This window comes from Solanum stenotomum, chromosome 2 (assembly GCF_019186545.1).
Source record: "Solanum stenotomum isolate F172 chromosome 2, ASM1918654v1, whole genome shotgun sequence".
Lineage (NCBI taxonomy): Eukaryota > Viridiplantae > Streptophyta > Magnoliopsida > Solanales > Solanaceae > Solanum > Solanum stenotomum.
In genome coordinates, this window is record NC_064283.1 from 59,693,760 (window position 1) to 59,712,229 (window position 18,470).

At 32.1% G+C, this 18,470-nt stretch overlaps 4 protein-coding genes across 4 annotated transcripts in view; 2 read left to right on the forward strand and 2 right to left on the reverse strand.

Moving 5' to 3' along the window:
- LOC125856936 (very-long-chain (3R)-3-hydroxyacyl-CoA dehydratase PASTICCINO 2-like) overlaps positions 1-18,470 on the forward strand; it is a 124,542-nt gene that overhangs the window by 7,894 nt on the left and 98,178 nt on the right. The window lies entirely within an intron of this gene.
- On the forward strand, positions 1,966-6,337 carry LOC125856938 (nudix hydrolase 18, mitochondrial-like). The gene is made up of 5 exons (XM_049536598.1): positions 1,966-2,700; positions 4,641-4,755; positions 4,862-4,945; positions 5,298-5,426; positions 5,517-6,337. Exons 1-5 carry the CDS (start codon positions 2,630-2,632, stop codon positions 5,733-5,735), a joined length of 618 nt encoding a protein of 205 aa, XP_049392555.1. The 5' UTR covers positions 1,966-2,629; the 3' UTR covers positions 5,736-6,337.
- Positions 9,731-10,379, reverse strand: LOC125856951 (uncharacterized). Its single transcript, XM_049536612.1, has one exon. The coding sequence runs from the start codon at positions 10,303-10,305 to the stop codon at positions 9,910-9,912; it is 396 nt and encodes a 131-aa protein (XP_049392569.1). The 5' UTR covers positions 10,306-10,379; the 3' UTR covers positions 9,731-9,909.
- On the reverse strand, positions 12,559-13,787 carry LOC125856947 (15.7 kDa heat shock protein, peroxisomal). Its single transcript, XM_049536606.1, has 2 exons — positions 13,609-13,787; positions 12,559-13,025 (listed from the first exon to the last, which is right to left on the reverse strand). Exons 1-2 carry the CDS (start codon positions 13,775-13,777, stop codon positions 12,715-12,717), a joined length of 480 nt encoding a protein of 159 aa, XP_049392563.1. The 5' UTR covers positions 13,778-13,787; the 3' UTR covers positions 12,559-12,714.

Consider the following 18,470-nt stretch of genomic DNA (forward strand, 5'->3'; position numbering starts at 1 on the left):
TGTATTTATTACTCCCTCAGTCTAACAATAGTTGTTCACTATACTATTTTAGGATGTCCAACAATACTTGTCCACTTTATGAAATCAATTGATAATTTTACACTTACCCTTATCATTAATTATAGTCATTTCCTTATTATATTTTTCAGGACACTGTATTTATTATATTCAAATGTGATATATTATAATTACCCTTCTATTTATAGGCTTTAAGAAGTCTGCAAAGTCAATAGTGGACAACTATTATTCGACAGAGAAAGTATTTCCACTAAGACTAAATATAATATAACATTAATTAAATTATTATCGCTAAATAATGACTAGTAATCTTTTATTTGTTTTAGTATATAAACCTATAATATATAAATTCGAATGAGTTGGACATAATAATTCATTCCTAAGCCCCCCACACCAAAAAAAAAAAAAACGAAGAATTTGAATTGACATATATCCATATTTAATAAGGAAACCACTTAAATTCAAAGAACGATAAAAAAGGATAATTAATACAGAAATTATTTATTTTTACTTCAAAGGAATAACATAAACATACATACAAATCAACGACTAATATCACAACTTAATTTTATAAAAAATAATTTTATCAATTACTTCACGACTATACTGCATGTACTGTTTGGTCAAGTAATTATAATTCACAGAACAGGAAGAGATGGATCTTGATAAGTTAGTGGGTGCACACTGTGCAATATGACTGTAATTACACTATTCTTTGAGATAATATAATAGCTTCTTACCAAAAATATTAAAAGTAATGACTAGGACTATAGAAGTGTGGACATTCATGTGGATAAATTTATTAAATTTGAGATACATTGTATTTGTTTTCTTAATAAAAAAATGAATCTCAAGCTTAATTTAATTTTAAGAAGTTGCTTGTAAAATAAAATATTGTTTAGTAAGGAGCTAATAATTTATATTATAGAAACTTAACATTTCTTTTATGGCGATATTTGAATACAAAATTATATAAAATAGGAGCCAAACTCTGAATAAATCATTAATTAAAATGGATTCGACTTTGATATTAAATACAAGAAAAAAAGTATTGTTTCATTTTATGTATGCTAGTATTTAAGGGTAAAGTGAAATTGCCAAAATCAAATTATTTTTAAATATAAAAAAGTGATTTTTTTTTTTACAAAATGCACTAAATTTCGTACATATTAATGAAATAAATGAAATTTATATTTAATAAGTGGTGTAAAGTAGGGCTAATTGAGAGCGTTTAGAGGTGTGACCCAATGTGGACTTAATTCTTAATTTTTCAAAGTATTTTTTAAGTGTAGAGCATGTTACAAGTCGTAACAGAATTATTCAAATACTGAAATTTTCTTCTTCTTTTTATAATCGCTTATTTCGATTTCACTTCATTTGAATTAATTCTCACTCATATAAATAGATATATTAAGCATAATACAATAAATTTCAAATTTACAATATGCCAAAAAGTACTAAAATATAAGATAAATACCAAAAAAAATTATATCTATTAAGAATTTGATTTTCAAAGATAGTCTAGAATACTTTTGGAGGAATTTTTTTTTAAAAAAGACCTCTAGAATACTACTTTATTTAGGTCCTCTTTTATTCCTATTATTAAATTAATTTCTAATATATACTTCGAATCATTTTTTGCCTTCTTCTTTCTTCATGACAATATATAGACGTGTCATCAGCCTAATGACTTAAGAGATAACTTACATAAATACTCGATATTCATTTTGCTACGTTATTTATCTCTATTTTAATTACGTGTAAAATAAATAAAAAAAGAGAAACTATATACACGTGCTGAGTCACACATACGTATGACTCCAGACGCACCGATTAAAATAGGAGCTTGGAAGTGGCCTTTCATATCATTTAAAGTAACGGTTTTTGCACTTTGTATTAAACATACAAATCAATAATTTTCACTCCAAAATTTGGAGAATCCACTATTTTTCTCCCTTTTTTTGCTGATTTACTTTCTGGGTTTTTCTTATTTTCAGTTCTTGAAGTTTATAAGAATCTCATTTCAAGTGTTTTTTTTTTCTGGGTTTCAAGTAAAGACTCCATTTTTATTTTTATTTTGCAGAAATTATCAACCAAAATTGGAGAATTCACCGTTTTTTCTCCATTGTTTTGTTGATTTCCTTTCTGGGTTTCTCTTGTATTCAGTTCTTGAAGACTGAAGAATTTGCATTTCAAGTTTCTTTTTTCTGGGTTTCATATAAAGACTCCATTTTTTTTTTGCAGAAATTTTCGACCAAAATTGGGGTTCACCATTGTTTCTCCCTTCATTTGTTGATATCCTTTCTGGGTTTCTCTTATTTTCAGTCCTTTTATCTTATATAAGTCTCATTTCAAGTGTTTCTTTGTCGTTGTAAGGCGATTGTTTGTTCTGGGTTTCAGATAAGACTCCATTTTTTCCCCCCCAAAATTGGGATTCACCATTTTTCACCCCTTTTTTTGCTGATTCCCTATTTGGGTTTTTCTTCTTTTCAGTTGTTGAAGCCTATATAAGTCGCATTTCAAGTGTTTTGTTTTGATCCTTGTTGATTTTTCGTTCTGGGTTTCGAATAAAGACTCCATTTTTACCCAGAATTTCTTCGAATTGAGAAGTATGGTGGTTCTAGTTTCACGTTCTGGCAGGCATTTACAGAGATACAACCAGGGTCGTCGCCAAGTCGTTGGGTATGTTGACTCTTAAAACAAAAAAAACTCACTTTCACCCTGTATTCATGCTTGTTGATAGAGACAAATTCAAGATTAAATTGTATACACTAACAACTTAAAATTTCAGTGTGATTTAATATTAGATCATGTTTGTTTTGAACCGAGGGATAAAGGTAGGGATAAGGTCTGCGTACATCCTACTCTCCCACGGACTGCACTTGTGGTTACATTTGTGTATGTTGTTGTAGATCATGTTTGTTATAATCAATTAGTACCTTTTAACTTCATGTATTATATGTATAATTTTTGGAAGTTCTCCTGTTTTTGCATATCCTTCTTGGTATAGTAGGCTATTAGTTCTTGTCTTTTTGCTTATAGTGTCCAAATTTGGGTGAAGATTAGCACTGAGTTTTTATGAGTGAATATTGGAACTGGCCTCTCTAATGACAAGTTCTTGGATGAGGAGTTGAGGCGGTTTAAAATTAGTTTTACAACAATAGGGGTAAGGTTTGTGTACACTCTACTACCCTCCCCAGATCTCACCTGTGGGGTTTGTTCTTGTTGTTGTTCTCCCACCCCGGGGGCAGGGGAGTTTAGTCACTGGAAAATCACACTTATATACAAGCTCAATCTTTTTCTAATTATGTATATGATGTAGATGCTGAACCCCCATAGTGAAAATCATGTCGCAGCCACTGTCCAAGCGAGTCACAGGACAAGAGCCTTCTGCACGGGCTCCGCGTATTTTAGTTTTAACCAGAACTTTTGGTGGGAGGAAAGTGGGTGTAATGAAGAGTTAACTTCTAGAATGAACAAAATGATAGCGAAATGGTCCATTTCAGTCTGCAATTACAAGAATCTCTTTTATTTCTAGCCATTAGTTTAGTAGGTGGAGGGCTAAGTGGTCTAACATCAAGAATGATTTACAAAGTAGAGTCTTTGAAGTAATAACTACTGTTTCAAGTTGCTTGTTTTACTTTGCTTTTTAGTTCTTTTCTTTTGGTAAATCTTTAATTCTTACTTTCCATGTGATATGCTTTGTGACATGCTTAAGACTACAACAAGATTAAAGGGCATTTTGGTACATTCTACATGTCTATAGTTTTCTTTTAATTTTGTGCCAAGTTAAAACCAGACAAGCAGATTGAAATGGAGGGAATACTTGATTGCAGCTTCTCAATCTATTGGTTTCTGAAAACGAAGTTTTTGTATTTTTTGAAAATGAACATGAGGTGAACTGTTTCAGTTTTGACATTTACCAAAGATTGATAAAGAAATAAATAATTAGTTAGCATAATTTTTCCCTTCCTTATCCTTATCAACTGACCTCATATGTCATTTTCTAATACCTATTGTGTATTTTTTTTTTCTTTTGGATGTTTCTGTTAAGCTTGAAATAGTCATGACCTCGTGGCACAGTGTTCACCTCATCACATGTTTTGTTTTTCTATGGTAAAAGGACCATTTTTTCTTCTCATTTAATCTATTTAATTGTTAAATGAAAGGGTAGGTGAGACATTTATTCATTGTCCTTTTCTTGGGCCATTTTTTCTTCAAAAGTTATAACAGTGCAAGTGTGATACACTGTTCTTGGACAACAAAAACAACAACATACCCCGTGTAATCACACAAGTGGGATCTGGGGAGGGTAAATTGTTGGCAGACCTTACCCCTACCTCATGAAGATAGAGACTGTTCTTGGACAATAACTAAAATTAAGTAGCTGTTGTCTAACAATATCGATCTGATCATTGGTAGCACTTACCAATTACCATGTGGATTTGTTTATGTTATATGATTCTCATGTGTAGAAGGCATCCAAAGAATGACCTAATACTAGTTTGGATTTATTTTTGGACCTCTAAAAATATGTAACTTCATCGTTATGCTTACGTTGTCCTGGGATGAGTTTCAAGTATAGATCAATGGTGTGTCTAATTCTCTGGTGTCTTCTGCAGATGTATCCCTTACAGACATAAGGATAATTTTGACCTATCCATGGCGGACGAAGATGCATTTGAAGTTCTTCTCATAAGTCCTCAGAGAAAAGGAAAAGGATTGTTGTTCCCTAAGGTAGCCACCGATCCATATGGGTTTCGAACTCAATGATAGTTTATTCTCTAAACTCTACAGATTCATTTGTCTGCTTTGCTTACAAATCTCGCTCTTGTTATATCAGGGAGGTTGGGAAAAGGATGAAACAATTGAAGTTGCAGCAAGGCGTGAGACGATTGAGGAAGCTGGTGTTTGCGGCGATATTGAGGTTAGTTTTTAAAACAGTGATTCCTTTTAGTTTCTTATAATTTCAACTTGTTACCATTAATCCTGAGTTTTGATTTTGAATCAGTACACTAGTTTCTGATTCAATATGGTTTCATGATGGTTCGCATTTAAGACTCGTACTGAAACCAGATCACCTCTTAAAGATACTCTTAATCTTCCAAATCAATGCTTAATAGTAACAGGTTGACTAAGTATGCTTGTTCAACGGCGAAAAGAAATCTTATTACTTGCTAGCGGTTTTTTAATTGTTAATCTGCTATCCTGTTGGTGTTAATATCTACATATAGGTCGTTAGATGTAGTTCTAACAAGAGGTTGGAAACTTTATTGCAGGGCAAACTAGGAACATGGTACTTCGAGAACAAAAATGGTGACACTGCCTATGAAGGACATATGTTCCCTTTATTTGTGAAAGAGGAACTAGATTTGTGGCCTGAGAAAGACATCCGTGAAAGATTTTGGGTATGCAGCTGTCCGTACTTGATAAGTTTGCATATAAATAACGTCACATAATCATCTTTGCTTACTAGTATTTCCAAATGTCATTTGCAGATGAGCGTTCAAGAAGCAAGAAAGCTCTGCCAACAGGGGTGGATGAAAGAAGCATTGGAGATGTTAGTTAGTCGGCTCACATCACAACGTAGGCGGACTAAAATGGACCTGTTTTCAAGAATCAGCCGTGGCTCCAGTGGTCATGGAACTGTTTTACGTTTGGGATGTAGGGCTCAAGTACTTGCTCCACCACCACCAAGCCCGGCAGAAGAGGCCTAGTTTCCATCAGCCAAAGAATGTGGCAGAAATAGCTTGTAAATAAGAAATTAGAACAGCACATGGTATGTGGATTAGCTGCACATCACGGTTGGAAAGCTGCTGCAAACAAAAGCATGGTTTTGAGTGAAGGAAGGTAGAGGTGTAGGCCCATTATTCTCAAGATTTCGAACTGTAGGCCGGTGATCCTTCACCAAGTGTTGAACCCGGGCCACTTATCATTCACCAAGTTTTGACCCAAGCGCCTATAATCCTTGGGGATGTCTCGGTTATTAAAAAGATAGGAAATCGTGTACGATGGCTGGTGGAGTACAAGTCACTTTATCCAGATGTAACAGTGTAGTAGCAACTGCAGACGGAGTCGTATGTCTAGCTAGCAATCTGTCTTAGTGCTAACTCCAATTTTCAAGAAAACAGAAACATAGAGGTACATAGAACTGCTTAGTTTTTTTTTTTCCCTCCTTGTTTTGTTTTCTTAGAATTGGAGTTGTATATAGATGGACTGTTGAATGGCTTTAGGCTCAGAAACAGTGTTGTTTAGGATGCAGTCTTTTTTAGGAACTTTACTTTTCTGCCGAAAGATAGTAAAGTTGCCTTTTAACTTATGATGATTGCTCTTAATGTCGAGTAAACTTTTATTTACTGTATCAATACACTGTCATGTGGGCTTGGATTTCTTTTAATGGGTCAAAATACATGTTTATGTTTTTTTGGGTGGCAATTAAATTTGAATCAACTCACCTAATGAAAAAACAACTTTTCCACCCCAAGAGTTTCATCAACATGATACAAGGACTTGTATGTTTGATTTAACTCTGGATGTCTTAGACTGTAAGTGTCATCGTGTTTGCCTATAACTATAGATAAAATCAATAAAATTACGCTCATTCTAAACCAATCGCCTTTAGTTGAGTACTCTTATATGGTTAAAATTTGATTTTTGTAACGTTTAGTCACCATATGACTGATCTGAACATATTTATCCACATTCAACGGGTTATTATATAAACAACTTGTATGCTAAGATTTGCCTATTGAGTAATGGGAAGCAGGCTAGTCCCCGAAAATGCCCCACCAGTAAGTTCCTTCTGTCATTGGGAAAAAAATATAGTGTAAATTCCTTCATTGCTTTCTGTTGGTCATTAACCAACTAGAGTGTTCTATACTTCTTCCCTACTCATACAGTTAAAGCTATTTTGAAGGAATTGTTGTCTCAATCAATCAAGAATGCCTTTAACTGGATATTTTATCCACATTTACACTTCACCAGACAGGGAAATACAAAAGCAAGAAGTTTCTTCATGCTAAAAATTGCATCTAGGTCTTTTTATCTTCTCCTTGAGGCATGAAAATGGAATGTTTTAAAAGGGATATATCATCTTTAGAATTGAAAGGAAAAGATCGAATCCAATTGCAAACTATACACGAAAGTATAGAATAAATAAATAAATTTTGACTACTGCAATCTTCTTCATTGCTGTTAACAAACAAATGAAGATGAGCAGTAGCTAATATAATTTGCCTAAAATCCCAACCATATCAATTTCATTGGCATGTTTATAACAACAACATACCCAGTGGTGATCCCATAAATGGGGTCGGGGGAGGACTTTGCCCATACCTTGGGAAAGGTAATGAGGTTGTTTCCAATAAGACTCTCGGCTCGTGAAAAGCTACGTTGCAAAAAAACTGAAGAATTCTTTGGCATGTCTGTTGGCTATTATAATCAAATCATTAACTCTACTAGACTTCTCCTATAGTCAAACTGCCAGCCACTTCCACAGTTCCACCTCAAACCACTCTACATTCTCTCTCACACACACAGAAAAAAGACCACCACACTGCCATGCCACTTTCAGCAATGGGCTTGACACAACCAACATGGTTCATACTTTATACAGCCTGACTTCTAAATAATGACCCCAAATCACATTAATTGACCTCAATTACAGTAAAAAAGACTCAGATGATCATCATCCTAATTCCTAACCAGTCAGTCCACCAGACTTGGCCAAACTCTGTTGTAAGAAGTTGCCAGTTTCCCCAGAAAATACGGTGCTGTTGGATATTCTAAAAGGTTTGTTTTGGGATTTCACTTGCTTTCTGCTTTAAGCACCATATATTCCAAATCAATAAATCTCCTCGCTGTAGCATACCCTCAACTAATTTGATGTTGATTTTCCAAATATTGGTTCTTGTTTCTAAGAGAACAAAAAAAAACATAAAGCAAGATACCCTTTTAAAGGCTCCATATTTGGTCATGGATACAATATATACTTGCTTAATAGTTGCTCAAAGTTCAAACAAGGAGATATCAGAGCTGTTGGGGATGGAAAAAGCATGGTGACATGGTCTACCAAGGCCAGGATCTGAAAGAGAGGAGTCACTTTCCGAAATTCCAAGTGACATGATTCCTCCTTCAAAAGCTAAAGTTGAATGATTGAAGTCTCCTTTAGGTTTAGTCGAAGAGATCAAAATGAAGTCATCAATTCACCCATTCGAATGGTCTCCCCCAAGATTGATCTCTTTTCCAAATAAACCAAACCTTGATACCACATTCATCAAATATATATGGCCATCAGTTAGTTTTCTTAAAGCAAGGTGATCCTTGTCCAATACTATTTGCAGCTCCTTTGAGCTCTATCCTTAGGAACTAAATTCTGTAGCATAGCTAAACCCCTCTCTACCTTGAGATCTCGTCCTGACCCTTAGTAAGTCATGATTACTCTAATGGTTCACATAAGGCTACAGTAGGTGGATTTTCGAAGAAATGAGGTTGCCGTAAGAAGAACCTTGTGGAGATCTCAGAGAGCCTCTCTCAAAGAAACAAATGAAGGTAAGTGACAATAAAAGTAGTTGTGGCAATGGGTTGGGTCAAGGGTTAAATTACTGTTACAAATAATAAAAAGGAAATTCACCAACCCAGAGAGGTGGAGCAAGCTAGGTTAAGTTGGGTAAGACTATGTGGGGCAGGAAAGGATATATGGGAAGGAATGATTCCCGCCCCATTGCCATCTTTAAAGAGTTAGTAATGAAGTTGTTAGCATTCTAGTTAATTTGGTTAACTCCACCTAAAAGGCCAACTCGCTTGGTATGCAAAATACACTAGTTAATGTGTTATGCTTAACAAGAGACAAGAGAACAACCATGCTTACAAGTAACCATGCACACCTCATCATTTAAAAAGGCGGTGCATGAGCCATAAGGATAGTTCAAGTCTTTTGAGTAGTAACAACTTATTGTATCTAAACTAACTTGCACGCACCTTGGCTAACCACTAGGTAGCGTGCTACAATGCAACAAGCAAAGGTTGTATCAGGGGATCAAACCTCGGATCTACAGTCCAATATTTCAATCACCCGATCATCCCCTTGAGAAAACATTAATGATTATTTCTTTTTTCCATTTCCTATTTTTATTCAGCAAGACATTATTTTAGTAAAGGTTAGTAATCCAGTTACAGTTACAGACAATCCAACATCTTGGTTCCAAATCTCTACCAAAACACACAGCAATCAAGAACTATACCAAGAGTATAGCACGACATTCCGCATTTTGGCAACATGTGTAGTTACTACCTATACTATCAACAACATCAACTAAAATACTTCCACATTGGGCTTACCAAGCACTTACCTGCTGCTCATGCCGTCCACTTGGCGAGCGGTGCGCTCATTATCCTGATTTTTCTTTAGTTAGGTTGACCAATGAATAGAGTTTAAACTTTTATTCATGAATACCACATTAAGTTTCTAGACATGGGTATAACAATGACACCCGTGTAATCCCACAAGTGCAGTCTGGGGGAGGGTGGCGTGCACGCAGCCTTACCCCTACCTTGTGAAGGTAGAACCGTTGTTCCTACAGACCCTCAACTCAAGTAACAAAATATAAGATGCATTGCCCATTAAGTCATAAATTCCATAATATAGCTCATGCATCAGTCTACAAACAAATCAAAACAAGTGCTAACTAATATAACAATTGAAAACCCAAAAATCAAAACAAGATAATCCATTGAGCAATTCACAAGTCGTATAACATTATTACTCCATAATTAAAGATCAAAGCAGTACAAGAAAAACCCAATTCACTAAATATCCCATACCATATAAATACCAGCAAAAGAGTGGCAGATCCGATTGGAAAACCCGAAACTCGATCCAAATCGTTCACTTCAATCCTGAGCCTTCAACTTCTCCACACGCTTATTCAACTGCTCAACTTTAACAACAAGTCCAGTAACAGAATACAACAGCCAGTAGAAAACAAGAGCAGATGCGATGAGAAGCGCGTTACGCTGAGACTTCATAATCGATTTCTGATGACGGAGGTGCTCCGATGGGGAACAAGATTCGGCTGATTCACAAGTGGGTCGGGTCTCATACTTCCAGTATATATCCATTAACAGGAAGAGACAAAAGGGTACGATCGAGAGAAACGGTTTGAGAAGATTTCGGGTCACGGCGATTAACCCTTTACGAAGTGGGTCAAGACCCGGAATTGTTAGGAGAAGGAGCATGATTGCTTCTGCACCCGCAGCGTAGCTGAGAACAACCCATTCCAACGCCATTGATGATTGATCGAAGAATTGAAGGTGCTTTTTTTTTCTCAGAGAAGATGAAGAATTGAAGAATAGTCTTTTGATTAATTAAGAAGGAAAGTATCAACTATAAAGTGTGAAAATAATAATTTGGGCCATATTGATTAAAGCCCATCTTGCAAGTTTCCCAAATCCCAATAACAATAGAAATTGTATTTGGTAGCCAATTTTATTTTCACATGTGTTATTTAAGTTATCGTATTTATTTTTGGCAAAATTACCTAATTTACATAAGTGAGGGTCTTTTATTTAATAATTATCACTTTTAAATATACTTTTAATTTATTATCATTTTTGTCAACTTTTAGCAATACTTACTTAAAATAATTTTGTTCCTTTTTATGTAAGTAAAGAATTTAAACTTAGCAAAAAGTGTTGTCATTCGCAACTTTTAGCAATACTGTCATTCAACCAAATTGTTATATATGGTTAAAAGAATAATATTGACAAATATCATAAATATTTTTAAAAAGTGTACACGTAAGTGATTTTTCCAATAAATAAACATTTAATCATCTTTATTAATTCTTTTCAGAAAAATTACATATCAAGTTTGGTACGTGCATTTTTGCTACCACATACTCTAAAATACATATTTATAGGGGGAGAGGTGAAGGCTGGAGTATGTGTCTCTCACATACATGTGAATCACTATAGATATATGCAAATGGAATTTCAGATACATTCTGAAATACATATACAAAGGGAAAGAGGTCACAGGGCGAGAGAGAGAGTTAAACACATGTAAATCAACTTTGATGCACTGTATCTAGCATAAATTACACCTTACTTTAATCTCATATATATGAGATACATGTATTTGAGGTCCATTTTTTTTTTTAAATGTAACATTAAAAATTAACGTTGAAGAAAAATAATTTGCTCTTAAACTAGTGAAATTTGTGTTGTTTGCACTATGTTTTTAAAAAAGTAGTTAACCCGTAAACAGTATTGACTAGGGGTGTCAAAAATAAACCCAAACATAGATAACCCGCCCAGAATTTGAAGGAAAAATTACTTGAATGGGTACCTTTTAATAAATAATTACTAATTTTAGCAATACTTTTTATTTATTACCATTTATAGCAATACTATGTTAAATCTGCAATATGTATTAAAAGTGAATTATGTATGCAATATATATATATATATATTATAACTGTTTTCATAAATATATTATGCATGCTTGGTAAGAATTTGACACATTGTATTATAAGTGTATTAAAATGTGTGATAAATGTATTATCCATCAATAAATTTTGTACTATATGTGAATAATAAATTATTTTTTGTAATATGTATTAAAGTTGTATTATAAATGTATTAAAAGTGATCAAGTGAAAAAAAAAGTTATTGCTATAAATGGTAAAAAAATAATTTAATATAGTATATTTATGTAAGTTTCCCTTTGATTTGGATTCAATCTCAACTCATCAACCCTAACCCATTTTAAGAGAATCTTCAATTGAGCTCAATTCAATCATCAATTTCCACCCGTTTTAAAACTCTTTACTAAGATATGCTCCTATATTAAAGGTATGAATTATTATCTATTTAACATCTTTTAGGATTTATCTATCCATTTGTTACTTTTAAAAAAAAAACTTGAGCTGAAATCAAATTGTGATAATAAAAGTTAAATATCACTATGTTAAAATTATTGAGATTAATTAGGTCAAATTGGGCGGGTCAAGATCCAACCCATTTTTTAACCCATTTGAGCCCAAAGTAAACTTGGGCGGGTCAAGACCCAACCCGATTTCTATTTCAACTCATTTTAATATCTTCAATTTCAACTCAACCCGCCTATTTGACATCCCTAGTATTGACTATTGGGAAACTTCAGACATAGCTCATGCAGGTGTAGAAGATTATACTGTTAGTTTGATAGTTCTAACTTTTAATCTAAATATTCAAAGTTTGAAGTTTCAAATTGCATGAATAATATGCAACTCCATATACATAAATTTGGAGTTAGATTTTGACAATCCAACATTAGTAACTTTAGTTCGAATTTTCAACTTCAGCTGATAAGTATGAATAACAATCGTCTAAGCAAATAATTATTGTGTGTCCCCTTTGTAAATAAGTTATTTCATTTAACTTTTGATATCCGTATTTTATGTTCATAGTATTCTTTTTATTTTTTTCCACCTGATGTTCGATACCTATTTTTTAAGGTAGGACAAATTTGGATTTGTGCTAGAAGTTCCATTGTTGGAGTTTATACGCAAATTATAGAAAGTGCATTAAGCTTGGATACAACAAATTAAACCTTATTTATTCTACAAGTACTTTGTTGCATCCATTCAATTCCACAACTTGTGACAACATACACAAACAACTATCCCTAATTTTTATTGTACCATAACCAAGATTTTATAACTTGCTAGTGATATTAATGTTCCTAACTTTAGATGTTTTTTGAGTTGCATCTTTTGGTACTACAATGGTAAGAACACCATTTTCAACTTGAGCTTTGATTTGATCCACCTTCACATCTTCCGGCAGCTCGATTTCCCTCGAGAAATCGCCACCTCTCCCTCCTCCTCCTCCTCGCTCCGCCACATGCAACACTATATCCTTATCTTTACCGTGGAATTCGTCCTTCTTGCCGCCATCCCCCTCCGCCTTCACCACCAACACATTTCCATCTTCAACTTGAACCTTTATATCCTCCTTGCTATACCCTAACAAATTCATTTCAAAACTTCGCATAAACATCTTTCAAAGATTGCATCCCATAGAGTACGAACAATAAAAATATTCAGTATAATTTTATAAGTGGAGTCTGAAAACCTTTGTCGGGTAGAGAGACTCTCTCTAATAAACCCTAAACTCAAAAGTAAAAAAAAATTGAAGCATGTTTGCTAGAAATTTAAAGAGTAGATCTTGTAATTACACCTACTATATTATGCCTCAACTTCAAGTAAAGGTAGATTCAAACTTTGAACTCTATGTGCTCTAAATCTAAATGCCACTAATTATATTAGTACACTATGTTCCAAATTAAATATTTGTATGTGTGAGATAAAACTAGTGCATTCAGTTGAACCCGTAGATTTACTTATACACTTGTTTCTGATCTCAAACAAGTTAAAATTGACTATATAAACCATAGGTTATATTCAAATTCAAGCACGATAACTCACATGTCTTCCGTTAATAATTTAGCTTCTACTTGCATTGAATGTTTTCTCTTTAAATCTTAAATTCGCCTCTCCGATCGCAACAGATTTACAAAAATTGAATAGCAAAGTGAAGAAATCAAACCTGGGACATTGATTTTGAAGATGTGAGCATTAGGAGATTCAATCCAATCGAGAAGAGCAGGAGAACCAGAAAAGCTTCGATAAATCGTCGGACTCAATAAGAATCTTCTAAAAGGATCACCAAAAATCGCCATTTTTTCTTCTTTGTTTTTTAAATTTTTTTTATGCATCTGTTTATTTTAGGAGGAGAATACTATATAAAGAAATGGAGTTTTTTCTAGAAGCTCTGGAAGGTTCTGTAAAACTTATCTTTTGGTACATTGGAGAAGATGATGTAGGAGATGATAATCTGTGGAGATCCCTATGATAATTACTGTGGTCTTGAGTTGAAAAAAAATTGAGTTGGGCTTTTAGTTAAGTTTGTTTTTGGGCTTGAATTTATCATTTCAAAGAGGCTAAATTTTAAATTTTTGAATAGATTGATATTTAATTTATTTATTTTTATAATCTTTTAAATGAACTAATCTTTAATTTTGATCCTTCATATGAGCTAGTTTTAAATTTTTATCTTTTAGCAATTGAACTTATGTATAGTGAATAATAAATTCTTTAGAAATTGAATTCATGTTCTAACATAACTTCTGATATATTGTGATATGAAAATATACATTTTTGCATCGTGAAAAAATTATTTATTGTAAGGCGTATAAATTATAGACGAGCACAAACATATGTATAACTACACTTTTCGAGATTTATGTTTGAAATTTAATCTTATGGAGTTCGCAACTTCAGTTAAAAGTATTTTACATTTTTTCGTATAAAACTACAGACAAATGGCAAAGCTATACTTCAAAATAAATGTTTAAATTCAAACATGAATTTTAAACTTCAGTCACATACATTTGAATTTGTGTCTCAAGTGAGTAAACTTGTCGAAAAACTTTAGCATTAAATTAAATAACGATTTCAAAAGCGAGTATTTGTGCATTTCGTCCACCGTAAGGTCACAAAATAAATAGTTGGGCCTCTAACTTACCTACCCATACCCAAAGGAGATTATCCAAATTTTGATTTGGGCTTAAGCCCACGTCCATGTCTTCCTTTCTTTACTTTTTGGCCAAAACATAGACAACATTCAAAGTTGCCACATTTTAATTTTTCTCAAACATCAGGTGAAAAATTCAAAAATAAAATAAAGTGTTGATGTATTAATATGATCTTCGAGATATTTCAATTTTTTTCTTTGTTCATATGAGAATCAGCATACTTCTATAATACTTTCCCCAGTAAATACACGTCTAAAAAACACATGTTGGACATAAAAATATAATTAAACATCACTTCATCTTCAACTCGAACTTCATAATATTTCAAATAAAAATAAATAAATTGAAATCTATTACCAAACGCCTTCTAATCTAGAACACCATGTTAATCTAATTTTGTACTTATCTGCAAATTGAGAATTAAACTATGAAAACATGTTTTAACATATTTCTATATATATATCTAACAGGTTTGGCAAGAAATTAAATCAATCAAGATATTGAAACAACTATTGAAAATTAGCGCAGCCCATAGAAAACATTTTTTACCAGTATATAATAGGTGGCATTTGTTTCTTCATGATAGTGATAGATAAGCAATTGTTTAATATTATCTCATGGGGTTGGCTAATAATATATTATAACTAACCAAATGACTAAAGTTTTAGTAATCAAAATTAGTTGTTCGGATGACTAGTGTATTTATATTGAGTTCTAATTAATTTGAATTCGTATAAAAAAATTAAAATGCTCCATAATTAAAAAAAAATTCTTAATCAAAACTTGAACCGGAGACTTCTAACAAGTAGGTTGCTTTATGACAAGTAATATATGCCTGACTTGAATATGAGCTCTTTCATTGAGAGAGTCGCTCCAAAAAAATATGTCTTATAATGCACAGTAGCAGTTTAATTGAACCTCAACAAGATCAATATTGAACCCTAAGTAAAAGAGCTTAATTGAACCTCAACAAGATCAATATCGAACCCTGAGTAAAAGAGAGGAAAAAAAAAGGTAAGAAACAAATCTAATATAGCTTACTATATGTCCATTACCAAAATTTTGACTCTAAGAAAGTAACAAGAATTTACAAGGTGATTATTATGTACACAATAATTAATTTCTTCAAAGTACATCTAAAGGTAGGTAAATAAATAAAGCAAACAGGGATTGAAATTTCAAACTTTATACATAACAAAAGAATCACAACACAAAAATTGGGTATATTTGTATTTTTTTTATATAATATGTTTTACTCACTCTTATTAGTCTTCTAGTAGACTTTTAGTATTTTATGAATTTGGTGAAACAAAAGTATATTACACTAATTTTGACCAATAGCTGGCTATGGACATTTTCTTTGGTCCTAATTTTTAGATTAGTGTGGGGCATTTTTTTACTTAATGCATAAGAATGTAGGTCCATTTTGGAGTACAAATAATGTACACACCATTCATGTATATATATACTAGTAGGGTGGCCCGTGCAACGCACGGGGCACGAAATCCAACAATTTATGTATTCTGATATTTTAAATTTTATTTAATGTATAACCTTTTGTCATAAAGGGATAAAATGAAGGTGGTAGTAGTAATTGACAAGAAAAAAAAGTTAACACATAAAGGCTACTGAAATAGATATATCATGTAAAGCATATAAAAATTTACATTGTTGAAGAACTTTCACAACACGTCTTATCTCATAATAATTGCAATACATGAGAAATAATTTTTAAAAGATTGACAGAATCTGTAAATATAGTTTCGAGTTAATATCTCAAAAGGTCACTCAACTTTCATAATTTATCTAGTAAAGTCATTAAACTTTGTTTTGTATCATTAAAATCACTAAACCTAGACATTTCTATCAATAAAATCAGTCAATCAAATTTATCACAAAAAAAAAGTATTGGCATAGAAAGATAATTTTTATTTTTATATCATATAAATATGAATCCCACAAATAACTAAAATTAAAGAAATCTCATTAAGAACTTTTCACTTCCTCTCACAAAACTTTTTTTTTAAAAAAAAACCTAAAATGTATGTCCAAACACAATTTTAAATTTCAAAACTTATTTATCAACAATTTTGGAAATTAATTTATTCAAGCTTAAACAAATCTAACGTTAGCAAACAGTGGAATTACGAAGGAAAAGTAAGATCTTTACCTATTATATATAGCAAGAAACATCTAAATAAATTACACGCTGAAGAACTTAGTTAGTAATAATACTTACCTGTTCTAATTTGACATTTGTTTATTGTTTTTCTTTCTGTTTTGGATTTAATTTGTTGTTTTGCTGAAGTACTTGTACTCTTTTTTTTTTATGAAGGAGGCAAACTAAATATTATGATATTACAGTTTTACCAAAATATGTTTCACTAAGATTTTTTTTTCATTTATTTATTAAATCAAGACATAAACTATACAACAGTATCATAAAATATTTGTTTCCGTGCTTAAGTCTGTCTGAATTTTTTTAATAAGTTTTCTTTAATTTTATTTATTTGTGGGTCCGTGTTTACCTGATATAAAAATATACAAGTAATTTATTTTGCTATGCCAATATTTTATTTAATAATAATTTTGAGTGATTTTATTGATAGAAATGTCTAAGTTTAGTGATTTTATTGATACAAAACAAAGTTCAATGACTTTGCTAGATAAATTCTCAAAGTTGGGTGACCATTTGAGATATTAACTCTAAATATCACGACCCTTTCAGTATATTGCTTTAGTTATTGCACTACCGAGAAATCTATGATTTCTATTCATAATTTTATCAAATTCAGAGATATCGAACTCCATTATAATAAAATCAAACCACCGTAAAATTAAATACATATAGCATATACATATCATTTGTAGCCTAAGTATTTTCTTCATCTAGTAATTGTAAGGAGTGATGCAACTTTGATTTTACATGTGTTCAAACTTTTGTATTGCTCTTTGATTTCCTTGGTGTCCACATTGCTTCATGTCTTATTAGAACGGGAGTTGTCTGTCCAATTTTAGACCTAGAGCTACCTGTCAACAAAGGTGGAGTATAAGGACTTCTGACATTTATAAAAGTGTTGTAAACCTTGTGATTAAAGGTACTATCAAAGGAAAGAAATTTGTTTTGTAATAGAAAGTGTCAAGAATGAGCTAACCTATTGAAAGTTATGTTGGAAGAGTTTCTTTGATTTTTGTAGATAGGAGTGAGCTCATAGAAATTTATAAATCAATTCAATCATAGAACAATATTAAGTAACTAATTTTACAAGATTCAATCAGAACAAGAAGCATAGGCTATAAAGTGAACATAATTTTTTTTGTAGAACATAATTGTGTTACTTACCTTTCCAAATTTTGTTCATAAATTTTTTTTGTATTCTAATCAAATGCATCTTTTAAATGGACAGTAATCAAATGACCATATTTGAGATCACTACATCAAAAATAATCATTAGCAAAAATTAATTTTTAATTACCGTTAAATATGTAGTTTTAGCGGCAATTAGCACTCTTTGTATATGTTCCTAAAGTCTTTAACGACATTGGTTCTAATAGCACTTAACTAATGCCGATAAAGACTTTAGCACTCTTTATTAATGTCAATATTTATTGCCGCTAAAAGTTATTTTTGTTGTAGTGGATACACCCAATGAAATTCTTGAATATATAAAAGAAGAAAGTCACTCCATTCACTCGAGTATATAAAAGAAGGAAACTACTCAAAATTTGATAACTACAAACTAAAATTGAACTTCATTTTTTGGGCACCTAGATTTTGATTCAAATATGTAATATATTATGCTCAATATTGTTCTAGTCCAGTTGAAAGCAATATTCAAATTGAATAAATTTCATAGTATTTTGACTTAGAAAG

Coding starts and splice junctions, on each gene's coding strand:
- LOC125856951 (XM_049536612.1), bottom strand. CDS start 10,305: ATGGCGTTGGAATGGGTTGTTCTCAGCTACGCTGCGGGTGCAGAAGCA.
- LOC125856938 (XM_049536598.1), top strand. CDS start 2,630: ATGGTGGTTCTAGTTTCACGTTCTGGCAGGCATTTACAGAGATACAAC. Junction 4,946..5,297: donor GTGTTTGCGGCGATATTGAG/GTTAGTTTTTAA, acceptor ACTTTATTGCAG/GGCAAACTAGGAACATGGTA. Junction 5,427..5,516: donor ACATCCGTGAAAGATTTTGG/GTATGCAGCTGT, acceptor TGTCATTTGCAG/ATGAGCGTTCAAGAAGCAAG.
- LOC125856947 (XM_049536606.1), bottom strand. CDS start 13,777: ATGCATAAAAAAAATTTAAAAAACAAAGAAGAAAAAATGGCGATTTTT. Junction 13,026..13,608: donor CTTCAAAATCAATGTCCCAG/GTTTGATTTCTT, acceptor TGAATTTGTTAG/GGTATAGCAAGGAGGATATA.